We start from the raw sequence: 21,599 nt of genomic DNA on the forward strand, positions 1-21,599 counted from the left end.
CAGGTGGGCAAGAACTCGCACAACAATACCCCCTTTCTGTCCCAAAACACTGTTACCGACACTTTGCACTTGTTTGAATTTACGCGATCTCTGTGCTTCCATTGTTTGGACTTTTCTTTGGTTTCGGGTGTGCGGTAGTGCACCCAAGTCTCGTCTCCAGTGACTCGGGAGTCGAGGTATTCCTCACCACGAGTTCTGTGATCTCGAAGAAGTTCTTGGGCCGCTTCAGTGAGTTGACGTTTGTGGTCTTCGGTCAACATTCTTCTCACTCACCTCACGCATACCTTAGCGTACCCTAGATGCTCCGTCAAAATCTTGTCAATAGAGGTTTTGCTGACATCAGGGATCATTTCAGAGAGCTTGTCAAACAGATGGCCATCCGGAATGCTCCTCATCGTGGGTGTCAGTACACCCATTCTTGAACTCTCTGCACCATTTGCACACGTGCTGTACGCTCATACACTTGTCTCCATAGATTTCACATAGCTGGGAATCGATTTCTGCTGGCACAATGTTTTTTTGCAGACAGGAAATGGATCACCTGGCGGGCGAAGCGAGGGGGAGATCCATCACGTACAGCTGCCGAGCCAAGACTGAGCTCCGCAGGCAGCTCGCTAGGGAGGTGATTTGGAGTGGCACAACCAAGGTACACAACAGAATTGCGGGATACACCGTAACCGCACTTTTCAGGACTATAGCGCCATGGGAATCTTATTTTACGGACAACCCTCATAATAGATAATCGAGGAACTGATACCAAATATAAAAAAAAGCCAAGTATCTAGCTCCTCGGAATCTACGAAGAAGATATGCACGGTGGGCACCAGAATGTGACAGATTTCATGAAGAAAAGGTGAGCACGGTTAAGCTGAAACACACAAATCAGAAGAAATTAATATCAAAACTGAAAGGAGGACATTCACACAAAACATTAAGAGAATCAAGACAGGGTTCCATAAAGACGAACACTCTACAGAAGATAACTACCACAATACCAATTCCAGGAACCACTACAAAATGCTTGGGAAACAATTACAACAGTATGAGTACCCACAGTAATACTGAAATATGAAGATGGATGTGTAGCACACAGTAGGAAAGAAAATGCTGAAATTGTGGTAAAAGCATTTAATAAAATTTCAAACTGTAAAGAACACAACAAACTCTTACAAATCAATGTAAATACCTGAGTACAAACCCAACCTAACAAGTTAGACCATTCAACTTTCTGAGAAGTAGATAAAACACACATACAACAACAAAAAATTAAAAAGCACATGGAGAGCGCGCTGTTACTGAAATATGGAAATATTTAAGTGGCACAATGAGTACCTCACATACGGTTTTAACAAACATTTCGATAATGGAACAATTCGTCGATCATCTGACTGTGCCCGTCATCCGTCCACTACACAACAACGGGGACAAGAGCAATCCGGACAACTACAGGGGAGTCCCTCTTGTAGACTGCACATACAAGATTTTATCCGAGATCCTACATGGAAGAATCAAGCAGCAACTAGAACTTTAGAAGGGCAACACTAGGGAGGCTCAGGCCATGGAGACACTGTGTAGACCACACTGATTATGGCCTACTACAGGAAACCGAATGAACCTCTGGCAATAACAGTTGCAGAATTTAAGATGACATGTGACTGTCTTCATAGATCTCCACTATTAAAAATTGTAAGGAATCTAGGACTCCATCCAAAACTAATTAAAGTAACTTACACTAACCAATGCCTAATCAAAATTGATGTTTAGAGGAGAAATTTCTGAATCATTTCTCATAAAACCAGGCTTAAGACAAGTGACTGCCTATCACCATTACTGGTCAACTGTGCACTACAATATATAACGAGAATTTGGTATAAGGATAACCCAAACAACATAAGAACTGGAAATGTCAAAAGAGTGTAAGTTTAAGCTGCTTGGGATTTTCTGATGATCTTGCTCTCCTAGCCAATAATATTCAAGAAACGACACAAGTTAAATCACTACAAAAATAGCACAGAAAATCAGCCTCAGAAAATCATTTGGGGGAGAGAGAAGGAAAAAAAAAAAAACCAGATTATGCTAAGAGATCCACAAAAATACAACAGAAGAATAGGATATCAAAACAGTCAACAAATTTAAATATTAAGGTAAAATCACAACACAAAATCAAAATGGCAAAATAGAATAAAATACTTAAAAAGTTAAATTACATTCCCAAAACCAATCACAACAAAAGTCAGTCTGAAGCTCCAAAATTAAAACAATATAAACAGTTACACAACCAGAAATAACATATGCAAGTGAAATCATCTTGAAAACAACTAAAACAGCAGAAACTGACGAAATACTCAAGATAGAAAGAAAGATAATTAAGGCATGCATAAATAAACAATATCAAGTAACTGGGCATTGGAGAATAGCTTCGAATGAAACAGTATACAAGAAAATTGAACAAGTAATGAGCACAATGAGCAAGATGTATGAAACAGGCGAAATACCCTCAGACTTCAAGAAGAATATAATAATTCCAATCCCAAAGACAGCAGGTGTTGACAGATGTGAAAATTACCAAACAATCAGTTTAATAAGTCACAGATGCAAAATACTAACGCAAATTCCTTACAGACAAATGGAAAAACTGTTAGAAGCTGACCTCGGGGAAGATCAGTTTGGATTCCGTAGAAATGTTGGACCTCGTGACGCAATACTGATCCTAAGACGTATCTTAGAAGATAGATTAAGGAAAGGCAAACCTACGTTTCTAGCATTTGTAGACTTAGAGAAAGCTTTTGACAATGTTGACTGGAATACTCTCTTTCAAATTCTAAAGGTGGTAGGGGTAAAATACAGGGAGCGAAAGGCTAATTACAATTTGCACAGAAATCAGATGGCAGTTATAAGAGTCGATGGGCATGAAAGGGAAGCAGTGGTTGGGAAGGGAGTGAGACAGGGTTGTAGCCTCTCTCCGATGTTATTCAATCTGTATATTGAGCAAGCAGTAAGGAAACAAAAGAAAAATTCGGAGTAGGTATTAAAATCCATGGAGAAGAAATAAAAACTTTCAGGTTCGTCGATGACATTGTAATTCTGTCAGAGACAGCAGAGGACTTGGAAGAGCAGTTGAATGGAATGGACAGTGTCTTGAAAGGAGGATATAAGATGAACATCAACAAAAGCAAAACGAGGATAATGGAATGTAGTCGAATTAAGTCGGGTGATGCTGAGGGAATTAGATTAGGAAATGAGACACTTAAAGTAGTAAAGGAGTTTTGCTATTTGGGGAGCAAAATAACTGATGATGGTCGAAGTAGAGAGGATATAAAATGTAGACTGGCAATGGCAAGGAAAGCGTTTCTGAAGAAGAGAAATTTGTTTACATCGAGTATAGATTTAAGTGTCAGGAAGCCATTTCTGAAAGTATTTGTATGGAGTGTAGCCATGTATGGAAGTGAAACATGGACGATAAATAGTTTGGACAAGAAGAGAATAGAAGCTTTTGAAATGTGGTGCTACAGAAGAATGCTGAAGATTAGATGGGTAGATCACATAACTAATGAGGAGGTATTGAATAGGACTGGGGAGAAGAGAAGTTTGTGGCACAACTTGACCAGAAGAAGGGATCGGTTGGTAGGACATGTTCTGAGGCATCAAGGAATCACCAATTTAGTATTGGAGGGCAGCGTAGAGGGTAAAAATCGTAGAGGGAGACCAAGAGATCAATACACTAAGCAGATTCAGAAGGATGTAGGTTGCAGTGGGTACTGGGAGATGAAGAAGCTTGCACAGGATAGAGTAGCATGGAGAGCTGCATCAAACCAGTCTCAGGACTGAAGACCACAACAACAATAACAACAACAACGAGCACAATCAGGAAGAAACAAATCTCATTTTTCAGACATCTGATGCGAACACCAGACAACAGAAATAATAAGACATTAACAGAAAAATTGTGGAACTGTTAGAGCAACATTAAATGGATCACAGAAATTAAGTAAGACACAGAGAACTCCAAATAACAGTAGATGACCTAAAAAATGAAACAGAAAACTAAAATACTTCAAGACACACCAGGCCAGAAATGAGGATCAGTAAAAGGACTAAAGAAAGAGTGCTCTAAGACAAAGAAAGAAACAAAATATCTGGAAGAATGCAGAAATATTGGGCAGACAGAAAAGTAAACATACTTTTGTATAATTATAATCATTGCATAAACAATGTTTTATTGAACTGTCTTATTGAGTTGTTACTGAAATGAATTGAATTACTGAAGAAAAACCTCCCAGCATAAACTATAGTATCAGTGCTTGGAGTAGTCCAATGTATAAGTAAATACATAAATAATAAAAGTGAAATATGTCTAAATTTTTAACTGTGCTACATGCCTAATATTTAACTAAATACTACATTTATTTGACATCTCCATAATATGACATGCTGTCTGAATGAATGAAGAAAATCAGATTGCTCCATCCTGTTCAGCAATCACTGAAGCTTTGCATTTACATTTCTGTCAACACTACTTCTGGTGCTTATCATATTCTCAAAGACAGCCACATTTGCATCTGTACAGCTGGATCAGTAGCATTTGCAACATAATTATTCTTATTGTTACAGTGAATATCTATTGTGCCTTTTTTCTTTTTTTAAAATATATTATGCATGCTGTCACAACATTCACATAATCCTTTTACTATGAAACATGTCGGCTGCAGCTCTCGCTCAGACACAACCATTACTTGACACATCCTCTATTGAGAAGGGGCACAGAGCAGAATGTCTGTCTTTACAACAGTTTTTTCCTCAAAAATACCAACTGTTACTTTCCCGAAACCCTGGCATGTTAATTCCAGGAGTGCAAGTAATGCTAAAGAACTTCTCTGATGCCTGAATGGAGGGGAGACCAGAGACTGACAGAAGTAAAACTGACAACAGGCATCAGTCGGAGGAACACTGCCCGTGAAAGATACGGTCATAGATTTGAATCTTATTCTGGCTCACAGTTTTATATAGCCAGGAAGTTTCAAGGATTTTTTGCCATCAACATACACTGAGCACAGATTTGTCCACTCTATTCTCTGAAAATTTTACATGCCATTACATTAGTAGTGTAAAATGATTTATTCACATTTAGTTGCCTATGGTAATATTGTAAATGAGTTTTGCTGAGATATTAAAGATTTACATTTGATATCTGAAATGAACATCACTTAAAGCTTTGAACAGCAAAACGTTAAGGCATTTTCCTGTTCTTGCAAATTACATGGCAGTGACACTGGGAAAGAAGGTGAAAAGCCACAAAAAATGGCAGATTTGGAATCACAACATTGCTGCAGCAAGTTTGCAGTTCATCTGCTTGTCCATATTTTTTTCGATATTTCTAAATATTTATTCCAACATTGTTTCGCTATAGGCTAGCTTAAAATTTCAACATTTTTATATAGTACATTTAATGTACAAGTGTCCATAACGGAAATAGTTATTTGGATTAATGCAAAACTTACTGCTCTACAAACAGTTTCGGAAATAATTTGGTTGTATCATCATACCTGTAATGTCTTTTACTGTTTGCTGAAGTAGAGGGCGCTGGCAGAATCGGTACATTTCTACTCTGAATGCTTGCCAGGAGCTCATTAAGATTTTGTGAATTATCTGTGACAATTTGGAGACATTTGAGGTTGTACTGATGACAAGTAAGTCAAAATTAAAAACATCTCAGTATCATAAAACATCTACAATAAAATCACCAGTGTGCAAGTATCTATAGCAAACAAACCTCTTTTTGGTGGACGTTTTTTTGCTGCTGCTTTTGGTGGGCGCTCACAACAATCAAAAACTGTTGGTATAGCATCATTCTTGAGCCACACGCCTCCAAACCTCTCCCTATCAAAGCTTTCTTCCGTAAAGTGCTTCGAACACACTTTCGAGTACCTTGAATGGACGAAATTCGGTCTATTTATGTTCTGGAGCCATATTTTCGCTCTTCGTTCGTCTTTCGGGAAACTAAAACACGAATCGCACATAATCAGTTTTTGGGTTTTAGGAATCGTATTAAAAACTATAACTGCCAGGTAAAAATCATAAATAATGAACAAGTGTCCGACAAGTATTTTGATGCATAGTGTATACATTTAGCCATGTACATAAATAACAAAAAACCCAAGTAACTTTAAACCGACTTTCATCCGCAGTTAAATCGTTCTAAATGTGTATCTATACAGTCAACTGATTGACAAGGAGCATACTATCACAGTAATGAATGCACATAGCATTTGTCTAGCGAAAAATGGAAATGCATTGTTATGCGACCCTTGAAGTACCAAGTTTATGGCGGTGAGTATTTGGGCGTTCTGTTGCCTGATTTCGTGGAGCAGTTGCGTTAGGAGGCCTAACGTTTGCTCCACGACTCCAGTGGACCGTAGGGCATTAGCACTTTCTTCAGAAGTGCTGGGCTCAGGCACTCAGCTGCCGCTACTGGCTGCAGACTGGACTTGGAGGGGAGGAGCCTTCCCTGGGCGTTTCTCCGTTAGCGGTGAAAGGCTGTTGGGCTAGGTGCAGTGTGGGGGTTGTTTGTTGACTCCTGTCAGTGCCTACGACACTCGCGTAGCTTGCGCCACCTCGCGGTATCGATCGAGTTGTCGGTCGCGTTTGTCGCGGTTGTTTGTTGGTCGGCGCTCTCGAGATACACTCCTGGAAATTGAAATAAGAACACCGTGAATTCATTGTCCCAGGAAGGGGAAACTTTATTGACACATTCCTGGGGTCAGATACATCACATGATCACACTGACAGAACCACAGGCACATAGACACAGGCAACAGAGCATGCACAATGTCGGCACTAGTACAGTGTATATCCACCTTTCGCAGCAATGCAGGCTGCTATTCTCCCATGGAGACGATCGTAGAGATGCTGGATGTAGTCCTGTGGAACGGCTTGCCATGCCATTTCCACCTGGCGCCTCAGTTGGACCAGCGTTCGTGCTGGACGTGCAGACCGCGTGAGACGACGCTTCATCCAGTCCCAAACATGCTCAATGGGGGACAGATCCGGAGATCTTGCTGGCCAGGGTAGTTGACTTACACCTTCTAGAGCACGTTGGGCGGCACGGGATACATGCGGACGTGCATTGTCTACATCTACATCTACATCTATACTCCGCGAGCCACCTTACGGTGTGTGGCGGAGGGTACTTATTGTACCACTATCTGATCCCCCCTTCCCTGTTCCATTCACGAATTGTGCGTGGGAAGAACGACTGCTTGTAAGTCTCCGTATTTGCTCTAATTTCTCGGATCTTTTCGTTGTGATCATTACGCGAGATATATGTGGGCGGTAGTAATATGTTGCCCATCTCTTCCCGGAATGTGCTCTCTCGTAATTTCGATAATAAACCTCTCCGTATTGCGTAACGCCTTTCTTGAAGTGTCCGCCACTGGAGCTTGTTCAGCATCTCCGTAACGCTCTCGCGCTGACTAAATGTCCCCATGACGAATCGCGCTGCTTTTCGCTGGATCATGTCTATCTCTTCTATTAATCCAACCTGGTAAGGGTCCCATACTGATGAGCAATACTCAAGAATCGGACGAACAGCAAGTTCCCTTGCCGGTCTAGGAATGGTAGAACGATGGGTTCGATGACGGTTTGGATGTACCGTGCACTATTCAGTGTCCTCTCGACGATCACCAGTGGTGTACGGCCAGTGTAGGAGATCGCTCCCCACACCATGATGCCGGGTGTTGGCCCTGTGTGCCTCGGTCGTATGCAGTCCTGATTGTGGCGCTCACCTGCACGGCGCCAAACACGCATACGACCATCATTGGCAGAACCGACTCTCATCGCTGAAGACGACACGTCTCCATTCGTCCCTCCATTCACGCCTGTCGGGACACCACTGGAGGCGGGCTGCACGATGTTGGGGCGTGAGCGGAAGACGGCCTAACGGTGTGCGGGACCGTAGCCCAGCTTCATGGAGACGGTTGCGAATGGTCCTCGCCGATACCCCAGGAGCAACAGTGTCCCTAATTTGCCGGGAAGTGGCGGTGCGGTCCCCTACGGCACTGCGTAGGATCCTACGGTCTTGGCGTGCATCCGTGCGTCGCTGCGGTCCGGTCCCAGGTCGACGGGCACGTGCACCTTCCGCCGACCACTGGCGACAACATCGATGTACTGTGGAGACCTCCCGCTCCACGTGTTGAGCAATTCGGCGGTACGTCCACCCGGCCTCCCGCATGCCCACTATACGCCCTCGCTCAAAGTCCGTCAACTGCACATACGGTTCACGTCCACGCTGTCGCGGCATGCTACCAGTGTTAAAGACTGCGATGGAGCTCCGTATGCCACGGCAAACTGGCTGACACTGACGGCGGCGGTGCACAAATGCTGCGCAGCTAGCGCCATTCGACGGCCAACACCGCGGTTCCTGGTGTGTCCGCTGTGCCGTGCGTGTGATCATTGCTTGTGCAGCCCTCTCGCAGTGTCCGGAGCAAGTATGGTGGGTCTGACACACCGGTGTCAATGTGTTCTTTTTTCCATTTCCAGGAGTGTAGTAGGACCGGCGCCGCGGTTGGTGTTTTGTGTGGCGGAGGTCTTGGTGCCTTGCGCGCGTAGCCTGTATTCTTTTTGCACTCGGCAACCTCGGTAGAAGGCGCCGTGGCCTGTTCCTCCGCATAGGGCGCACTTGCTCATAGGATCACCTCGGAGGTGGGGTGCCCTTCTGCGCGTTTCGTGCACCGAGTTGGCTTGTCGCAGTGCTTGGCAACGTGCCCTTGTCCTTGGCAGTTGTAGCACTGCACGTTGCCGCTTTTCCTGCGTAATGGTTCTATAGTGACTGGCACTGACAGGACGTGAGTGATTTGCTTTTGCCTGTTTTGCGGAGTGTCGGGCAAGTTGGCTTGATACAGTGACCACTTGTTACTACTGTAGGCTTCTTTCATACGAGTGACGCTGTTTACTTCATAACGCTGTCTCTGCAGGTCTTTCTTAATGGCGTCAGTGCCAACTTTACGTGGTAAGTCTGTGATTACGAGTTTCATTAGGCGTTGCCTGGCTGTGGGGAAGGTGTAGTGGGGGACTTTGTGTTGAGTGAGCAGGGCCTTCACAGCGGTGTAGTCGTCCAGCTCCCTCAACATTAGCTTGATTTTGTCCCCTCCAGCGGACTTTGCAGTAAACTGCTTCTCGCCGATGCAGTTGCTAATGAGGGAGTGTAGCTCCTCATAATTTTTGTTAAGTTCTGCGACTATGGGAGGGAGTCTGTGTCTGGGTGCATCACTGCTCGCGGGTACCGCTTCGTCCTCGTCAGACAGCTGTAAGAATTTATTGCTTGTGGAAGCAATACCTCTCACTTGCTGGGGCGCAGGTAGGCGGGCGGTTTTCCGTGCTTTTTGGAATCCTTCCCCGTCGGTGCCGGGTATTTGCGGCTCGGTTGTGTCTGCGGAAGTGGTATCTCGGGATTCGTCGATGACGAGGGGGCAGTCCGACTCGTCTCCGCTCCCTGAGGGGGAGCGAGTACGTGACTTGGTGGTGGGCAGTTGGTTAGATGCAGTTTTCTTTGGCTGCTTGCGCTTGACGGTAGTTCTTTTGTGCTTTTTGGCACTTTTCACTACGTGCTTCATGCGCTTAGCTGGAGCTGAGGGCTCCTTAGCATGTTGCGTCTTGTTTTGAGCAGGAGGAGCGGTTTAGGAACTGTCTTTTTCCGTCGAGCTGTGGGGTTGGGCTTGGGGAGGATGCTGACAGGTAGGTGTTTTCTCTGTGCAGGGGTAAGATGCTGCACCAGCGCTTGTGCCTGCCCTGTGCTTATCGTAAGGGTAGCCATTGACATCCTACCGCTGGTAGGTTGGAGAGATGTGCTTCTCTCTGTTGTGTACTCTCCGTTAGGCTGTCGTACGCGAGTAAAGGAGGCAAAGTCGAGGGCTGCCATGGGACTACCAGTCGCCGCCTTCGTTGCCGTCAACGTTACGTATCCGGCGGCAGAACTTGGTCCTAACTGACTACCAGGCGTGGGACACTGGCCAGAGACCAGGCCCTGACCTGTAATTGCCCTATCACTCTGAGGAGCAGAACTGTTCTCTGCGGCAGCTGAGGCTCTCGAGCCGACCGGAAAAGCGGCCGGCGGCAACAGAGAGACGGCATCGATGCCGCCAGCAGCGGGCTGCTGGGGCCCCAAGGCGTCACTGCAGCTAGACATCGCAGCTGTAGATTCGCTCAACAGCGGCAATTTGCTGCGAGTACTCGTCTACGCCTTAATAAAGGCGCATCCGATAAACACCCCTGGTTTGTCACCCGTACAAGTGGGGGCCTAAGGCTTTGCATCACAGACTGACGGAGACTAGGTTAACGCCCGACTGCACTCACTCACTCACTCACTCACTCACTTTTCCTTATGAGCGGTCCTATGCTCGTGGTATGGCAGGGTGAGCGTCTAGCGCTATTCCTGCAGATCATGACTCTCTTACTCGGACCGGCCTGTCGGATGCATTGCATCCCTTGACTGTTAAGAGTTTTATTTTAGGCTCGCAACAGGTCAGGCCAACGTGTAGTCGGCCTGCGGTGGATATTGTGGCCCAGTGCCTGTATGAGCCGGTTCTGTGACCGATCGGTCTCTTGGTAAAACAGTCTTGTCGATCCTTGAGCAGCGGGGTCCCGGTCTGCTCATGTAATTGGGCGGATGGGTAACGCCGTGGCAGCCGGAGGGCGAACCGAAGTGCCCGGTTCTGCACCCTCTGGAGTTCGGCAATATGTGTCTCGGCTGCATTGCCCCACACCACGGCTCCATACTCCAGCACTGGACGGACCAATGCCAGGTATAGGGTGATGACTGGCGACGGTGAAGTGCCAAGGTTGAGTTGAGTAGAGGGCACAGGGCCCGTAGACGTCCTATAGCTCTACCCTTTATGTCCTGAACTTGGGGACGCCACGTCAGCCTTTGATCGAGGGTAACCCCGAGGTACTTGGCAGTCTTGCACGACGGGACGGGGCCTCCTGCGATCGTGACCGGCTCAAGATCAGGTGGGAGCAGTCGTTTTGTAGATATGACTGCTTGGCTTTTCGTGGCATTGAATTTGAGCCGCCATTTCGTGGACCATCTTCCAAGCTGGAGTTGATGCCTCATTTCGAGAATGTTCATGCTTCGGACGAGTAGCGCCGTATCGTCGGCATATAGCGCCAGCGCCACTTGCGCCACTCACAGAGCGTCAGCAGTGTAGAGGGAGTACAGAAGGGGTCCGAGTACGGACCCCTGCGGCACTCCAGCCTGAATTGGGCGTTGGGTGGACACTCCGTCGTCCAGGCGCACGTGGAAAGTCCGGTTTTCTAGATAAGATTTCAGCAACACCCCATGTGGCGTCGGGACCCCGTGCACAAAAAGTTTGTTCACGAGGCCGTAATGCCACACCGAGTCAAATGTGCTGGAAACGTCCAGGAACACTGCCCCTAGGTATTCCCGGGTTTCCAGGGCTCGCATGGCCTCTTCCACGAGTCGTAAGAGTTGGTGCACCATGGAGTGGCCCTTGCGAAAACCGAATTGTTCGTCTGGAATCAGATGTTCAGCTTCGACGTGCCTGAGGAGCCGCTTTGTGTATAGCCGCTCGAAGACCTTAGACAGTGTGGGCAGAAGGCTCACAGGACGGTAGGATGCCGCTTGTCTGGGGTCCTTGTTTGCCTTGGGGATTGCTACCACTTCCGCACGTTTCCACGCGGAAGGGTAGATCCCCGTACGCAGGATCGTGTTGAAGATGTCGGTCACGTTCTGGTGGGCCCCTGCTGGAAGTTCGCGCAAGAGGGTGCCGACAATGCCGTCATCCCCTCCCGCCTTTTTGGGGCTTAGTGTCCGCAGCTGCGCGGCCACTTCTTCCACCGAGATCGGCTCTTATTTAATTTCCCTCTTCACTGGCTGCCAGGAAGGCGGGTAATTGTGTTTGGACTAGGCGGACGTGTTCCACATCCACAACGTCTTCCATAGGGGTGAAAAACGCCGCGAAGTGGTCAGCCAACACGTTCGCCTTTTCATCCGGATGGCTGATAACGTCTTGTCCTACCTGGGTAGGTGGGACACGTCGCCGACATCTCAGAAACGACTTCGCAATGCGCTATGCGCTGCCGTCCGCAGGGTCTAGCGTTGCCACTAGGTCTGCCGATTCCCTGTTGCGGTGAGCCTCAACCGCTGCCTTTCTCACAGCGCATTTGGTTTAGGCGGGCTTTGGTGCGAGGCTGACGTGTCAGTTGCCATTCACGGAAGAGTCTGTTTTTCTCCCTGATTTCTGGCGGGAGGCGAGGGGGGTGTAACCGTGGATGTCGTGGGGGCGGCGGAGAAGCTGCCTCTACGGCCTGAGGAGCTCTTGGGTGAGGTATTGCAGGGCAGCGTCAGTGCCGACTGCAGTAGGATCTGTACGTCTACCGAGACAGCGGGGACCTCCTCTTGGTAGCGCTCTCTGTTCAGGCGCCTAAAGTTGGGGCGGCGTGGTGGAAGGGCAGCACCGACGACTTCCACCTCGTAGATCACTGGCACGCGATCAGAAGACAGTGCACAGCGTGTCGAGGCGGAGATGTGTCGCCCAGTACCCTCGATAAGGGCAATGTCCAGCACATCTGACATCAGACCTCGGCGAGCAGGGAATATTGTGTGCTTATATGGCCCCTGCGCTATAGCGCCATTCCTCTGGGCAGCCCGGAGAAGGCGACGGGCACTGGCATTCGTGAGGCGGAAGTTCCATTCCGAGTGCTTCGCATTGAAGTCACCCGCAATGAAAACCCGCCCACCGACCGCCAGTAGTGCGTCGACATCCTGGTCGGAGAGAACCGCATGTGGGTGCTCGTAGGCCGCTATAAAGGTTGTCTGACCTACGGCTGTGGACACACCGCCGTAGCTTCCACGGCTGCGAGGTCAGGGAGGTGGACGGAGTGGTGCTTCAGAGTGCGCCGTACGTAGACGGAGTCGGCCTATCAAACCGATAGCAGGCGTAATTTGCTGCCCGGACTTGAACGCTTAAGGTGAGTTTCACAGACGAGACAGATGTCAATTGCCTCTTCCTGTAGGAAGTCGCGAAACTCACCTTGCTGCCTCACCAGGCCGTTTGCGTTAAAGCCGCAAACTGATAGGCCTCGTATATTGGGGATTATCCACTGTGGTTCGGTGTTTGGACGGTGTCGGCCTGGAGGACCGCCGTGACTGCCTGGACAAGTATGGGCAGTTGTTGCAACATTGAGGTTAATGAATGCAGAAGTGCATTCAGCTGGGTCGTGTCCACTCCAGAACTTATGGGGGGCTCCGGGACAGCCCTCGTGGTAGGTGCAGCCGCCGGTGTCGGTGTGGCACGTGCCACGGTCCGCCCACCTGTGCGTCTACGTGCGTGGCTCGAGTGGGAGGGATGGGGAGGGGGCGTTCTGAGCCCCGGCTGCTACCTCGGGCGTCCGCTGGGGACGGTTTGGGGCCACCCTTGTCAGCTGGCAGAGGGTTTGTTACCGTAGGCGCTTTTGTGGGGTTGGGGGGTGGTCGCTGCTGCCGCTCGTGGGCTGCAGCATAACTTGTCCCCTGTTGGACTGGGCGTGACGCCGCTCTCCGGCCGCGACCGCGACGATTTCTTTTCCCAAAGAGATTGCAGCCCCTCTAGCTGGCTACATGAGGTTTGCTGCAATTGCAGCACTTAGGTGGCTCTTCTTTCGTCTTCTTGCACTCCCCACTTTGATGCGATCCCACTCATTTCACACAGCGGGCCGGCACCGTGCAGAAGTGAGCCACGTGGTCTAGGCCCTGGTACGAAAAGCACTGGGCCCTTCTTCCCTTTGCCTCGACGTTTACCCTCGCTACCATTTTTAGTTGGAAAATCTTGCGCGCCTCGACGCTATCGACCTGAACGACAAGGAACAGTGGCATGTCCCTCCGCGTCCTGTGCGATTTCGTGAGGGCCCGACTGCCGCTCAGCGAGTGTCGGGATATCGCCGCTTGCACCTTTGTACCCTGACCTTGAGGGTGACTAATGGTGAAGTTTTTGTCCTCGGACATTTACTTCAGTTGGAACTGAGTGTTTTTTTTTTGTGTGTCTTTACTCTGGTTTGTCTTGTGCGGTTGTGTGCGTGTTTTGATACCTTCAGCTTGTGCTGCCTGATTTATGGCGATATGTGGGTGATGATGTTGATTTGATGGGGGTGACATAGGGTGATGTGATGGTGGGCGATTATGTGTCTAGTCAATGAATATTGACCTAGGTCTTTTTTGACGATTGATGGTGGGGTCATATTGACCCAGTGAATTAATGAGGGGGTTTGTAGACCTGCTAGCTGTTTCATAGAAAGCTTTAGCTAGGTGAACAAAACGTTTTTGTAGTGGCATTACGTCCGCAGCTGCGTGTAGGTCGTCTGTGGGGAATCGGGATGGGAGGTGTAAGGCTCGTTTGAGGGATCTATTTTGTACTCTTTGAAGTTTGAGGATGTGCGTCTCGGCCGCATAACCCCATACTGGGCACGCGTATTCCATTATGGGGCGTATGAGGGAGCAGTAGACGCGTACTCCTATGTCTGCTGTTAGCCCGCTACCTGTGTTTAGGACCGGGTATAATACGCTCAAGCGAGCGCTGGTTCGGCGGCGCAGGTCGTCGATATGCGCCTGCCATGTTAGCCTCTTATCTAGGGTCACCCCTAGATGTTTTACGGTGTTGCGCCAGGGCAGTTCTTGGCCGTTTAGTCTTAGGTTTAGGGGTAGTCGCCTGCGAGGTTCCCGCGGTCCTAATCGGCGCCTGATCATCATTGCCTGGGTTTTGCCGCTGTTAATTGTGATGCGCCACCTCTTAGACCATTCCTCTGTGGCGTTGAGGACTCTTTGGAGTCGTCTTGTGACCAGATCCCTGTTTGAGTTGCAGGTGAAAAACGCAGTGTCATCTGCATATTGTGCAGTGTGCACCAGGGTTGAGGTGGGTGTGTCTGCCGTGTACAGGCTGTACAGGGCAGGCCCTAACACCGATCCCTGGGGCACCCCTGCACGTATGCGTCTTTTTGTCGACAGGGAATTGTCAACCCTGACGGAAAATGTCCTATTCGAGAGATAGCTTTTGAGTAGCTTTACTATCGTCCCAGGGAAGCCTTGTGTGTATAATTTGTACAATAGCCCATTGTGCCATACAGAATCGAAGGCTTTGGCTACGTCAAGTAGCACTATCCCACAGTAGCTTCTGCGGTTGAAGGCCTCGGTGGCTGCTTCAACGACTCTCATGATCTGTTGGGGGGGGGGGGGGCGGCGTGTTTCTGCCTGAATCCGAACTGGAAGTCAGGCAGAACTTGCTCTCTGGAGATGTGTTGCTCAATAGGTGTGACTAGGAGGCGCTCGTAGATTTTACTGAGAGTGGGCAGAAGACTAACCGGTCTGTAGTGCTGTGGGAGTAATGGGTCGTTACCGGGTTTAGCTATTGCGACCACCTCCGCGTGTTTCCAACATGCTGGAAACTCGCGGGATCGAGTAATCTCGTTGAAGACGTTCGCGATGTGTGTGATTGCCAATGGCGGGAGGTGCTTCACTAACTGGTTCGTGAGCCGTTCGTGGCCTGGGGCCTTTTTGTTGGGCAGGAACCTAATGACTTTTGCCACCTCTTCTGGGGCGAAAAGTGGAGTCATATTCAGCTGCAAGGAATACTGCAAGCTGCTGACGGACTGTGTTTTCGTGGTCCTCGTCCTGCGCCTCTGCTGGTTGAAACTGTTGTTCGAACGAGTCGGCGAGCGCATTGGCCTTGTCGCCAGGGCCGAAGACAAGGCTTCCACGCTCGCCGTGCAGAGGTGGCATACGAGCGCGTGTTCGTGTAAATTGTTTGGTAGCTTGCCGTAGGCTGTTGTTTACTTTGAGGGCTGATAGGCGGGCAGACCATTGCTGGTTGCGGTGCTCATTGAGTGCTACTCTCTGTAGACGGTTGAGCAGCCTCCTAGTTGCCGGGTTTCTTGTTATTTTCCATTCTTTTGCGACCCTGTTTTTGTGCCTAATTTGCGCAAGCAGGTGCTCCGGGAGTTGTATTTGAGGAGGCGGGCCTTCCCGCTGCCTGGGTGTGGCCTCCTCAGCAGCCTGCAGCATCGTGTTGGTGAGGTCTTGAAGCGCCTGTTCTGCTGTATCTGCAGTTGGAGGGGGGGGCGCGAGCTATTTCAGAAGCGACGTTTTCCTGAAAGGGCTCCCAGTTCGTGTGCTTGTACGACACCTGGCGTTGTGGGAGAGCTACCCTTTCTCCCACGTCGACCTCGAATATAACTGGGTTGTGATCGGAGGACATTCCATTTATTGTTCTCGCGGTCACGACGCCTGTTATTCTCCTTGTGAGAGCTATGTCGAGGACGTCTGGCCGGCCTCCGTTTTTAGGAAAGTGGGTCGGCTCTTCTTGGCTCCAGACGTCGAACTGGAGGTGTCGCGCGAGTCGTCGCAGTTAACGACCGGCTCTGGTCGTGACTCTAGAATGCCAGTCTGCGTGTTTTGCATTGAGGTCTCCTCCTATTAGGAGCTTGCCTCTGATTTATGCAAGTGCGGAAATGTCGTCCTCATCTAAATTTGGGGTCGGTTGGTGGTAAGCTGCAACGCCTGTGAGGGGACCTGTAACTGTGGCTATTTCCACAGCTACCGTTTCTAACGAGCGGGTAGATGGAGGAATATCTGGTGGTGGGGGATCCCTCTCTTTACGTATATGGCCACCCCGCCTCCTGCGGTTGGCCTGTCACGTCTGTAACTGTTATAGTTTGGGACTGCCACTTTTACTCCCGGTTTTAGGTGTGTTTCGGACATCATGCAAACGTCGATATTAAGCTCCTTCATGAGCTCTCGGAACTCCATGACTTGGTTGAAGATACCGTCTGCGTTAAAGACGCACGTTTTCAGACCTTGAATGTGGGGGCGTCTGTCCATGTTTGGCTGTTGTTGTTGCTTGGGAAGTCGCTGAGGGTTGCGACTGCTTGACTGCTGCTTGTAGGGCGGCGAGGATCTGTGCATTTTGCTGCTGAATTTCCCGCATCATCTGCGCGAGAAGGTTCAGAGTTTGGGACATGACTCCCAGCACAGTATCGTCTGTGGAAGGCGAGGGGGCAGCCTCGCTCAGACTTTGAGTGACAGGGTGTCTGCCATCGGTCTGCCGGCCTGCGCCCTCTGCCTGCCGCAGACTGGTCTTAGGGACAGGGGTTAAGACTTCCCTAGAGCATTCTCGGTCGTTAGGGATCTGGTCAGGGGGAGGAGTGTCCCGGGATGTTTCCTGGGAGCGTCGGCCGCAAGATTCCGGTCCCACCAGGTCCCACCTCGGCCGGCAGAGGGGCGCCTCAGTGTCGGCCGGGATGTTTGCGAACGTCGCGGCAGCCGTCACCTCCCGGGATTTGCCTCTGTAGGCCGGCCTGTCTCGTCTTGTCGGGATTTCAGGTCGGCTGGGGGGCTTAGCATGCGGTTTGTTTGGGGGTGCATTTATGCCTCGGTAGCGTTGGCCGTAGTTCTTATAGACCCTGCAGCCCAGGTAGCTGGCAGTGTGCCCTTCGCCGCATAGCGCACATTTTATTCTCGGGTCATCTATTTTCATTTGGCAGGTCCTGGAGTCATGTCCCTCCGCACACTTCCTGCATCGTACAGGCATGTCGCAGTGGGAGGCTACATGTCCCAATCCCTGACACCTAAAACATTGTTGTGACCGATTTTTCTTTTTTAATAACTCGATGGTTACTGGTATTTGCAGGACACTCGTCATAGGCTTTTTGTTTTGCGGTGTGTCTGGCATGATGGCGAGGTATAGGGGCCACTTGTTGTCAGAATCAGGTGGTTTAATTTCTGTGACCGTCTTAACCTGGAAGTTTTGACGGATCAGGTCTTCTTTGATTGCTGAGGGCGATAGTTTGCACGGTAGGCCGCGGATAACTATGTTTAAGTTCCTGATCCTTTCAGTCGGGAATGTGTAGTGCGGTATTTTCTTGTCGCTTAGGACTTGCTTTACCGCCTTGTATTCTTCCATGGAGTGGAGGGTGAGCTTTATTTTGTCGCCCCCTGCCGGTTTGGCTTTGAACCTATCGCCTACTGAGCTCTTCACTAAATCATAGAGCTCTTTATAATACCTATCAAATTCAGCGACGATTGGGGGGAGATATACTCGTTTCTGCGAGCCCACTGGTTGTTGAGGTGGCGCGTCGTTCGTCGTGGGTTCGTCGGCAATGGCAGAAAAGCGGTTTGATGTTGGTGCCGCCTCCGTGGCCGGCGGGGGTGTGGGTTGGCGGATAGTTTTTCTGGCTAGTTGAAAACCGTCGCCCGCCTTCTCCGCTAGTCGCGGTTTCCCCGATCTCATTTCCCTGCTCCTGCCTGGATTCGTCGATATCTAGAGGGCTATCTGAGTCAGAATCGTGTTCCTCTGTTTGCTTGTTTTCAGCTTCCGGAGGTTGGCTGGAAACCTTGAGTCTCTTTAAGAGGTTTTTGCGCCTGCCTCTGTTCTTTTTCTGGGTCCTAATAAACTTGACTTTAGGGGACGTTGTGTGGATGGATTTGAGATTGGGAGTGGTTTTGCGGGTTGGTTTAGGTTGGGCTTTGGAGGAAGATTTGGGAAGGATTTTTACGGGGAGGCGATTCTCCTTTTCACACCTGCGGGACGCAAGATAAGGGATGAGGTTATCCTTTGTGTTCTCTATGAGTAGTCTGTCTATGTCTGGGTTGGGGGAGTTAGTGACACGGCTCATACTAGCGATGAAAGACGTAGTACTAGTGTGTTGCGTGACGGCGTTAAGCGCCCTATTATCCTCGTTGGGGATGGAAGTGAAGGCAAAGTCAAGGGCTGCCTTAGGTATGCTAGTCGCCGCCTTCGTTGCCGACACAGTTAGGTTTCCGGCGGCTGTACTTGGCCCTAACAAACTGGCAGGCGCGGGACACTGCAGGTCAGGGCCTGGTCACTGGCCAGAGTCCCTAACTCTCGGAGAAGCAGAGCATGGCTCTGCGGCAGCAGAAGTACTCGAACCGCCCGGAAAAGCGGCCCGCGACATCGAGGAGACGACATCGACGCCGCCAACAGCAAGCTTCTGGGACCCCGAATCGTCACCGCATCTCGAAACCGCACACGACAATTTGCTCATCCTTCACCTTCACCGTGTTGCGCTTCGTTGTGTGCACCCGTCAACGCTTTAATAAAAGCGAAGCCGAAGTGGCACCTGGTTTGTCACCCGTACAAGCTGGGGCCTATGGCTGACAGTAAGCGAGTAAGAGGAGCAAGCTCAACCCTTGACTGCCACTCAGCGAGTAGTCGGGATATCGCTGCTGCTCTCATCTTTTACTTTCCCCTCTTTGGGCAAGTGTGAGGGGGAGTTTGTAGCCTTTCGGCTTTTACTCCCCTGTGTACTTGTGTGTGTGATTATGTCTGTACTTTTTGGTGTCTGTGAAATGTGATGATTGTTCTGTGTGTGTCTGGTACTTGCCTGAGGTTTGGCGAGATAATTGTAGTTATTTGGGTAGGAGCAGGATTTGGGAATGGATATTGGGATTTTCTCTTCGACTTAGTCGTCGACGATCGTCATGGGGCGATTGTGCTTATCGCCCTCTGTGGCTGCTTCAACCACTCTCATGACCTGTTGTGGGGCAGAGTGGTTCTGCCGGAACCCAAATTGGAAATCCGGCAGAATTTGCTCTCTGGTAATATGTTCCTGTATGGGTCTTAGCAGGAGGCGCTCATAGATCTTGCTTAGAGTTGGCAAGAGGCTAATCGGCCTGTAGTGCTGCGGGAATAGAGGGTCTTTCCCTGATTTGTGTATCGCGACCACTTCAGCGTGTTTCCAGCAAGCTGGGAACTCGCGGGAACGAGTAATCTCGTTGGAGACGTTCGCGAGGTGTTCGATCGCCGTGGGTGGGAGGTTTTTGGCCAACTGATTGGTGACACTGTCATGTCCTGGCGCCTTTTTGGAGGGGAGAGACCTAATTACTTTTGCCACGTCTTCAGGGGCAAAAACTGTGGGTTCGTCTTCTGGGTCCTCCTCAGCATTGAGGAAGACAGCCAGTTGACGACGGACCACTCTTTCATGCTCAGCATCCTGGGGTTCTGCCGCTTGAAACTGCTTCTCGAAAGTGTCGGCGAGGGCGTTGGCCTTTTCAGCATGGCTGTAGGCCAGACCCCGCTCGCCGTGCAGTGGCGGCATCCTAGCGCGTCTTTTTGTGAATTGTGCGGTTGCTTGCCAAAGTGTGTGATCGTCTACTTTGAGGGCTGGTTATTTTCCACTCTTTTGCCACTCTGTTCTTATGTCGAATTTGAGCTAGCAAGTGTTCCGGGAGCTGTATTTGCGGCGGCGGGCCATCCCTTTGTGGAGGGGTGGCTTCTTCTGCTGCGTGCAGGATGGTACCTGTTAGGTCTTGTAGCGATTGTTCTACTGTTTCGGCAGTAGGTGGCGGAGCGCGAGCGATATCAGAGGCGACAGTTTCTCGGTATCGCTCCCAGTTTGTACGTTCATAAGACGTCTGGTACCGTGGGAGTGCTACCCATTCTCCCACATCGACCTCCAGAATCACTGGGTTGTGGCCGGAGGCATTCTGTTGATTGTCCTTGCGGCCACAAACCATGCGATCCTAGTGAGCTATGTCTAACACGTCGGGCCTGCCTCCATTTTTTGGAAAATGTGTGGGCTCGACTGGACCCCATGTTTCGAAATGGTGGTTGTGCGCTAGATGTTGCGATCTGGCGCCTGCTCTGGAGGTTACTCTAGAATTCCAATCAGGATGTCTGGCATTGAAGTCGCCCCCTGTTATGAGTTTGCCTTCAATTTGCCCTAGAGCAGCTATGTCTCCCTCATCCATCTGGTCATGTGGGGGTCGGTATACTGCAACAATTGTTAGGGGTCCGGTGGCAGTGGTTACTTCCACTGCCACTGCTTCGATTTTGTTGGTAGCTGGTAAGAATACATGGTGGTGGAGGATCCCTCTTTTTATGTATATGGCCACTCCTCCGCCTTGGGTTGACCTGTCTTTATGGTAGCTAGCGTAGTTGGGAACTATCGCTTTTATCCTCGGTTTTAGGTGGGTTTCCCCCATCGTGCGTATGTCGATGGAGAACTCCTTCACGAGTTCTCTGAACTCGACCTCTTGATTAACAATGCCATCTGCGTTAAAGACGCACATTGTGAGGCCTCGGCTATTTGGTCATCTATTCGTGATGAGGTTTTGAAACTGCTGAGGAAGTCGCAGAGGGGAGCGACTGCTGGACTGTTGCCTGAAGGGCAACGAGGATCTGTGTGCTCTGCTTCTGGGCTTCCCTGAATTCCTTCATCATTTCCATGATGAGGCTCATGGTCGGCACCATAACGCCTAACAACTGATCCGTTGGGGGGGGGGGGGGGGGGACTGTGAGTGGGGTTCCCTAGAGCTTCCTCTGTCTTGGTGAACCTGGTCGTTGTTGTTGTGTGTTTACCGGTGTTCTTGTGACTGTGATTGATGTTGTGGTGACAGGGCCACGCTTTCATGGTTTCTCGGAAGAGAAACCACTTCTGCGTATGTTGCCCTGGGTGTGTCCGGTCTTGGTTTCACCCAGGCCTTGTCTGTGTGTGTTGTATTTTGTTTTCTTGTGTGACTGGTTGGGTTTGTCGTGTTTTGTTTACGTGTGTGGCGGGCGGCCTTTGCGCCCTTTGCCTGCTGTGAGTATCTTTTGTGGACC

General features: G+C 49.8%; 1 protein-coding gene and 1 long non-coding RNA gene across 10 annotated transcripts in view; one reads left to right on the forward strand and one right to left on the reverse strand.

Moving 5' to 3' along the window:
- Window positions 1-21,599, forward strand: part of LOC126213450 (uncharacterized) — a 180,699-nt gene that overhangs the window by 82,492 nt on the left and 76,608 nt on the right. The gene's annotated exons all lie outside the window — the stretch shown is intronic.
- Window positions 1-21,599, reverse strand: part of LOC126213448 (THAP domain-containing protein 5-like) — a 261,788-nt gene that overhangs the window by 76,222 nt on the left and 163,967 nt on the right. Inside the window, exons 2-3 of one of the 9 annotated variants that reach the window (XM_049941197.1) lie at window positions 5,771-5,997; window positions 5,544-5,646 (exon numbers count right to left, since the gene is read on the reverse strand). The exons of 7 other annotated variants lie outside the window; for them this stretch is intronic. In XM_049941197.1, coding sequence (XP_049797154.1) covers window positions 5,544-5,646; window positions 5,771-5,997 — 330 coding nt within the window. The remainder of the gene's footprint in view (window positions 1-5,543; window positions 5,647-5,770; window positions 5,998-21,599) is intronic. One more of the 9 variants, XM_049941196.1, reaches the window with a different exon arrangement.

This window comes from Schistocerca nitens, chromosome 11 (genome assembly GCF_023898315.1).
Source record: "Schistocerca nitens isolate TAMUIC-IGC-003100 chromosome 11, iqSchNite1.1, whole genome shotgun sequence".
Taxonomy (NCBI): domain Eukaryota; kingdom Metazoa; phylum Arthropoda; class Insecta; order Orthoptera; family Acrididae; genus Schistocerca; species Schistocerca nitens.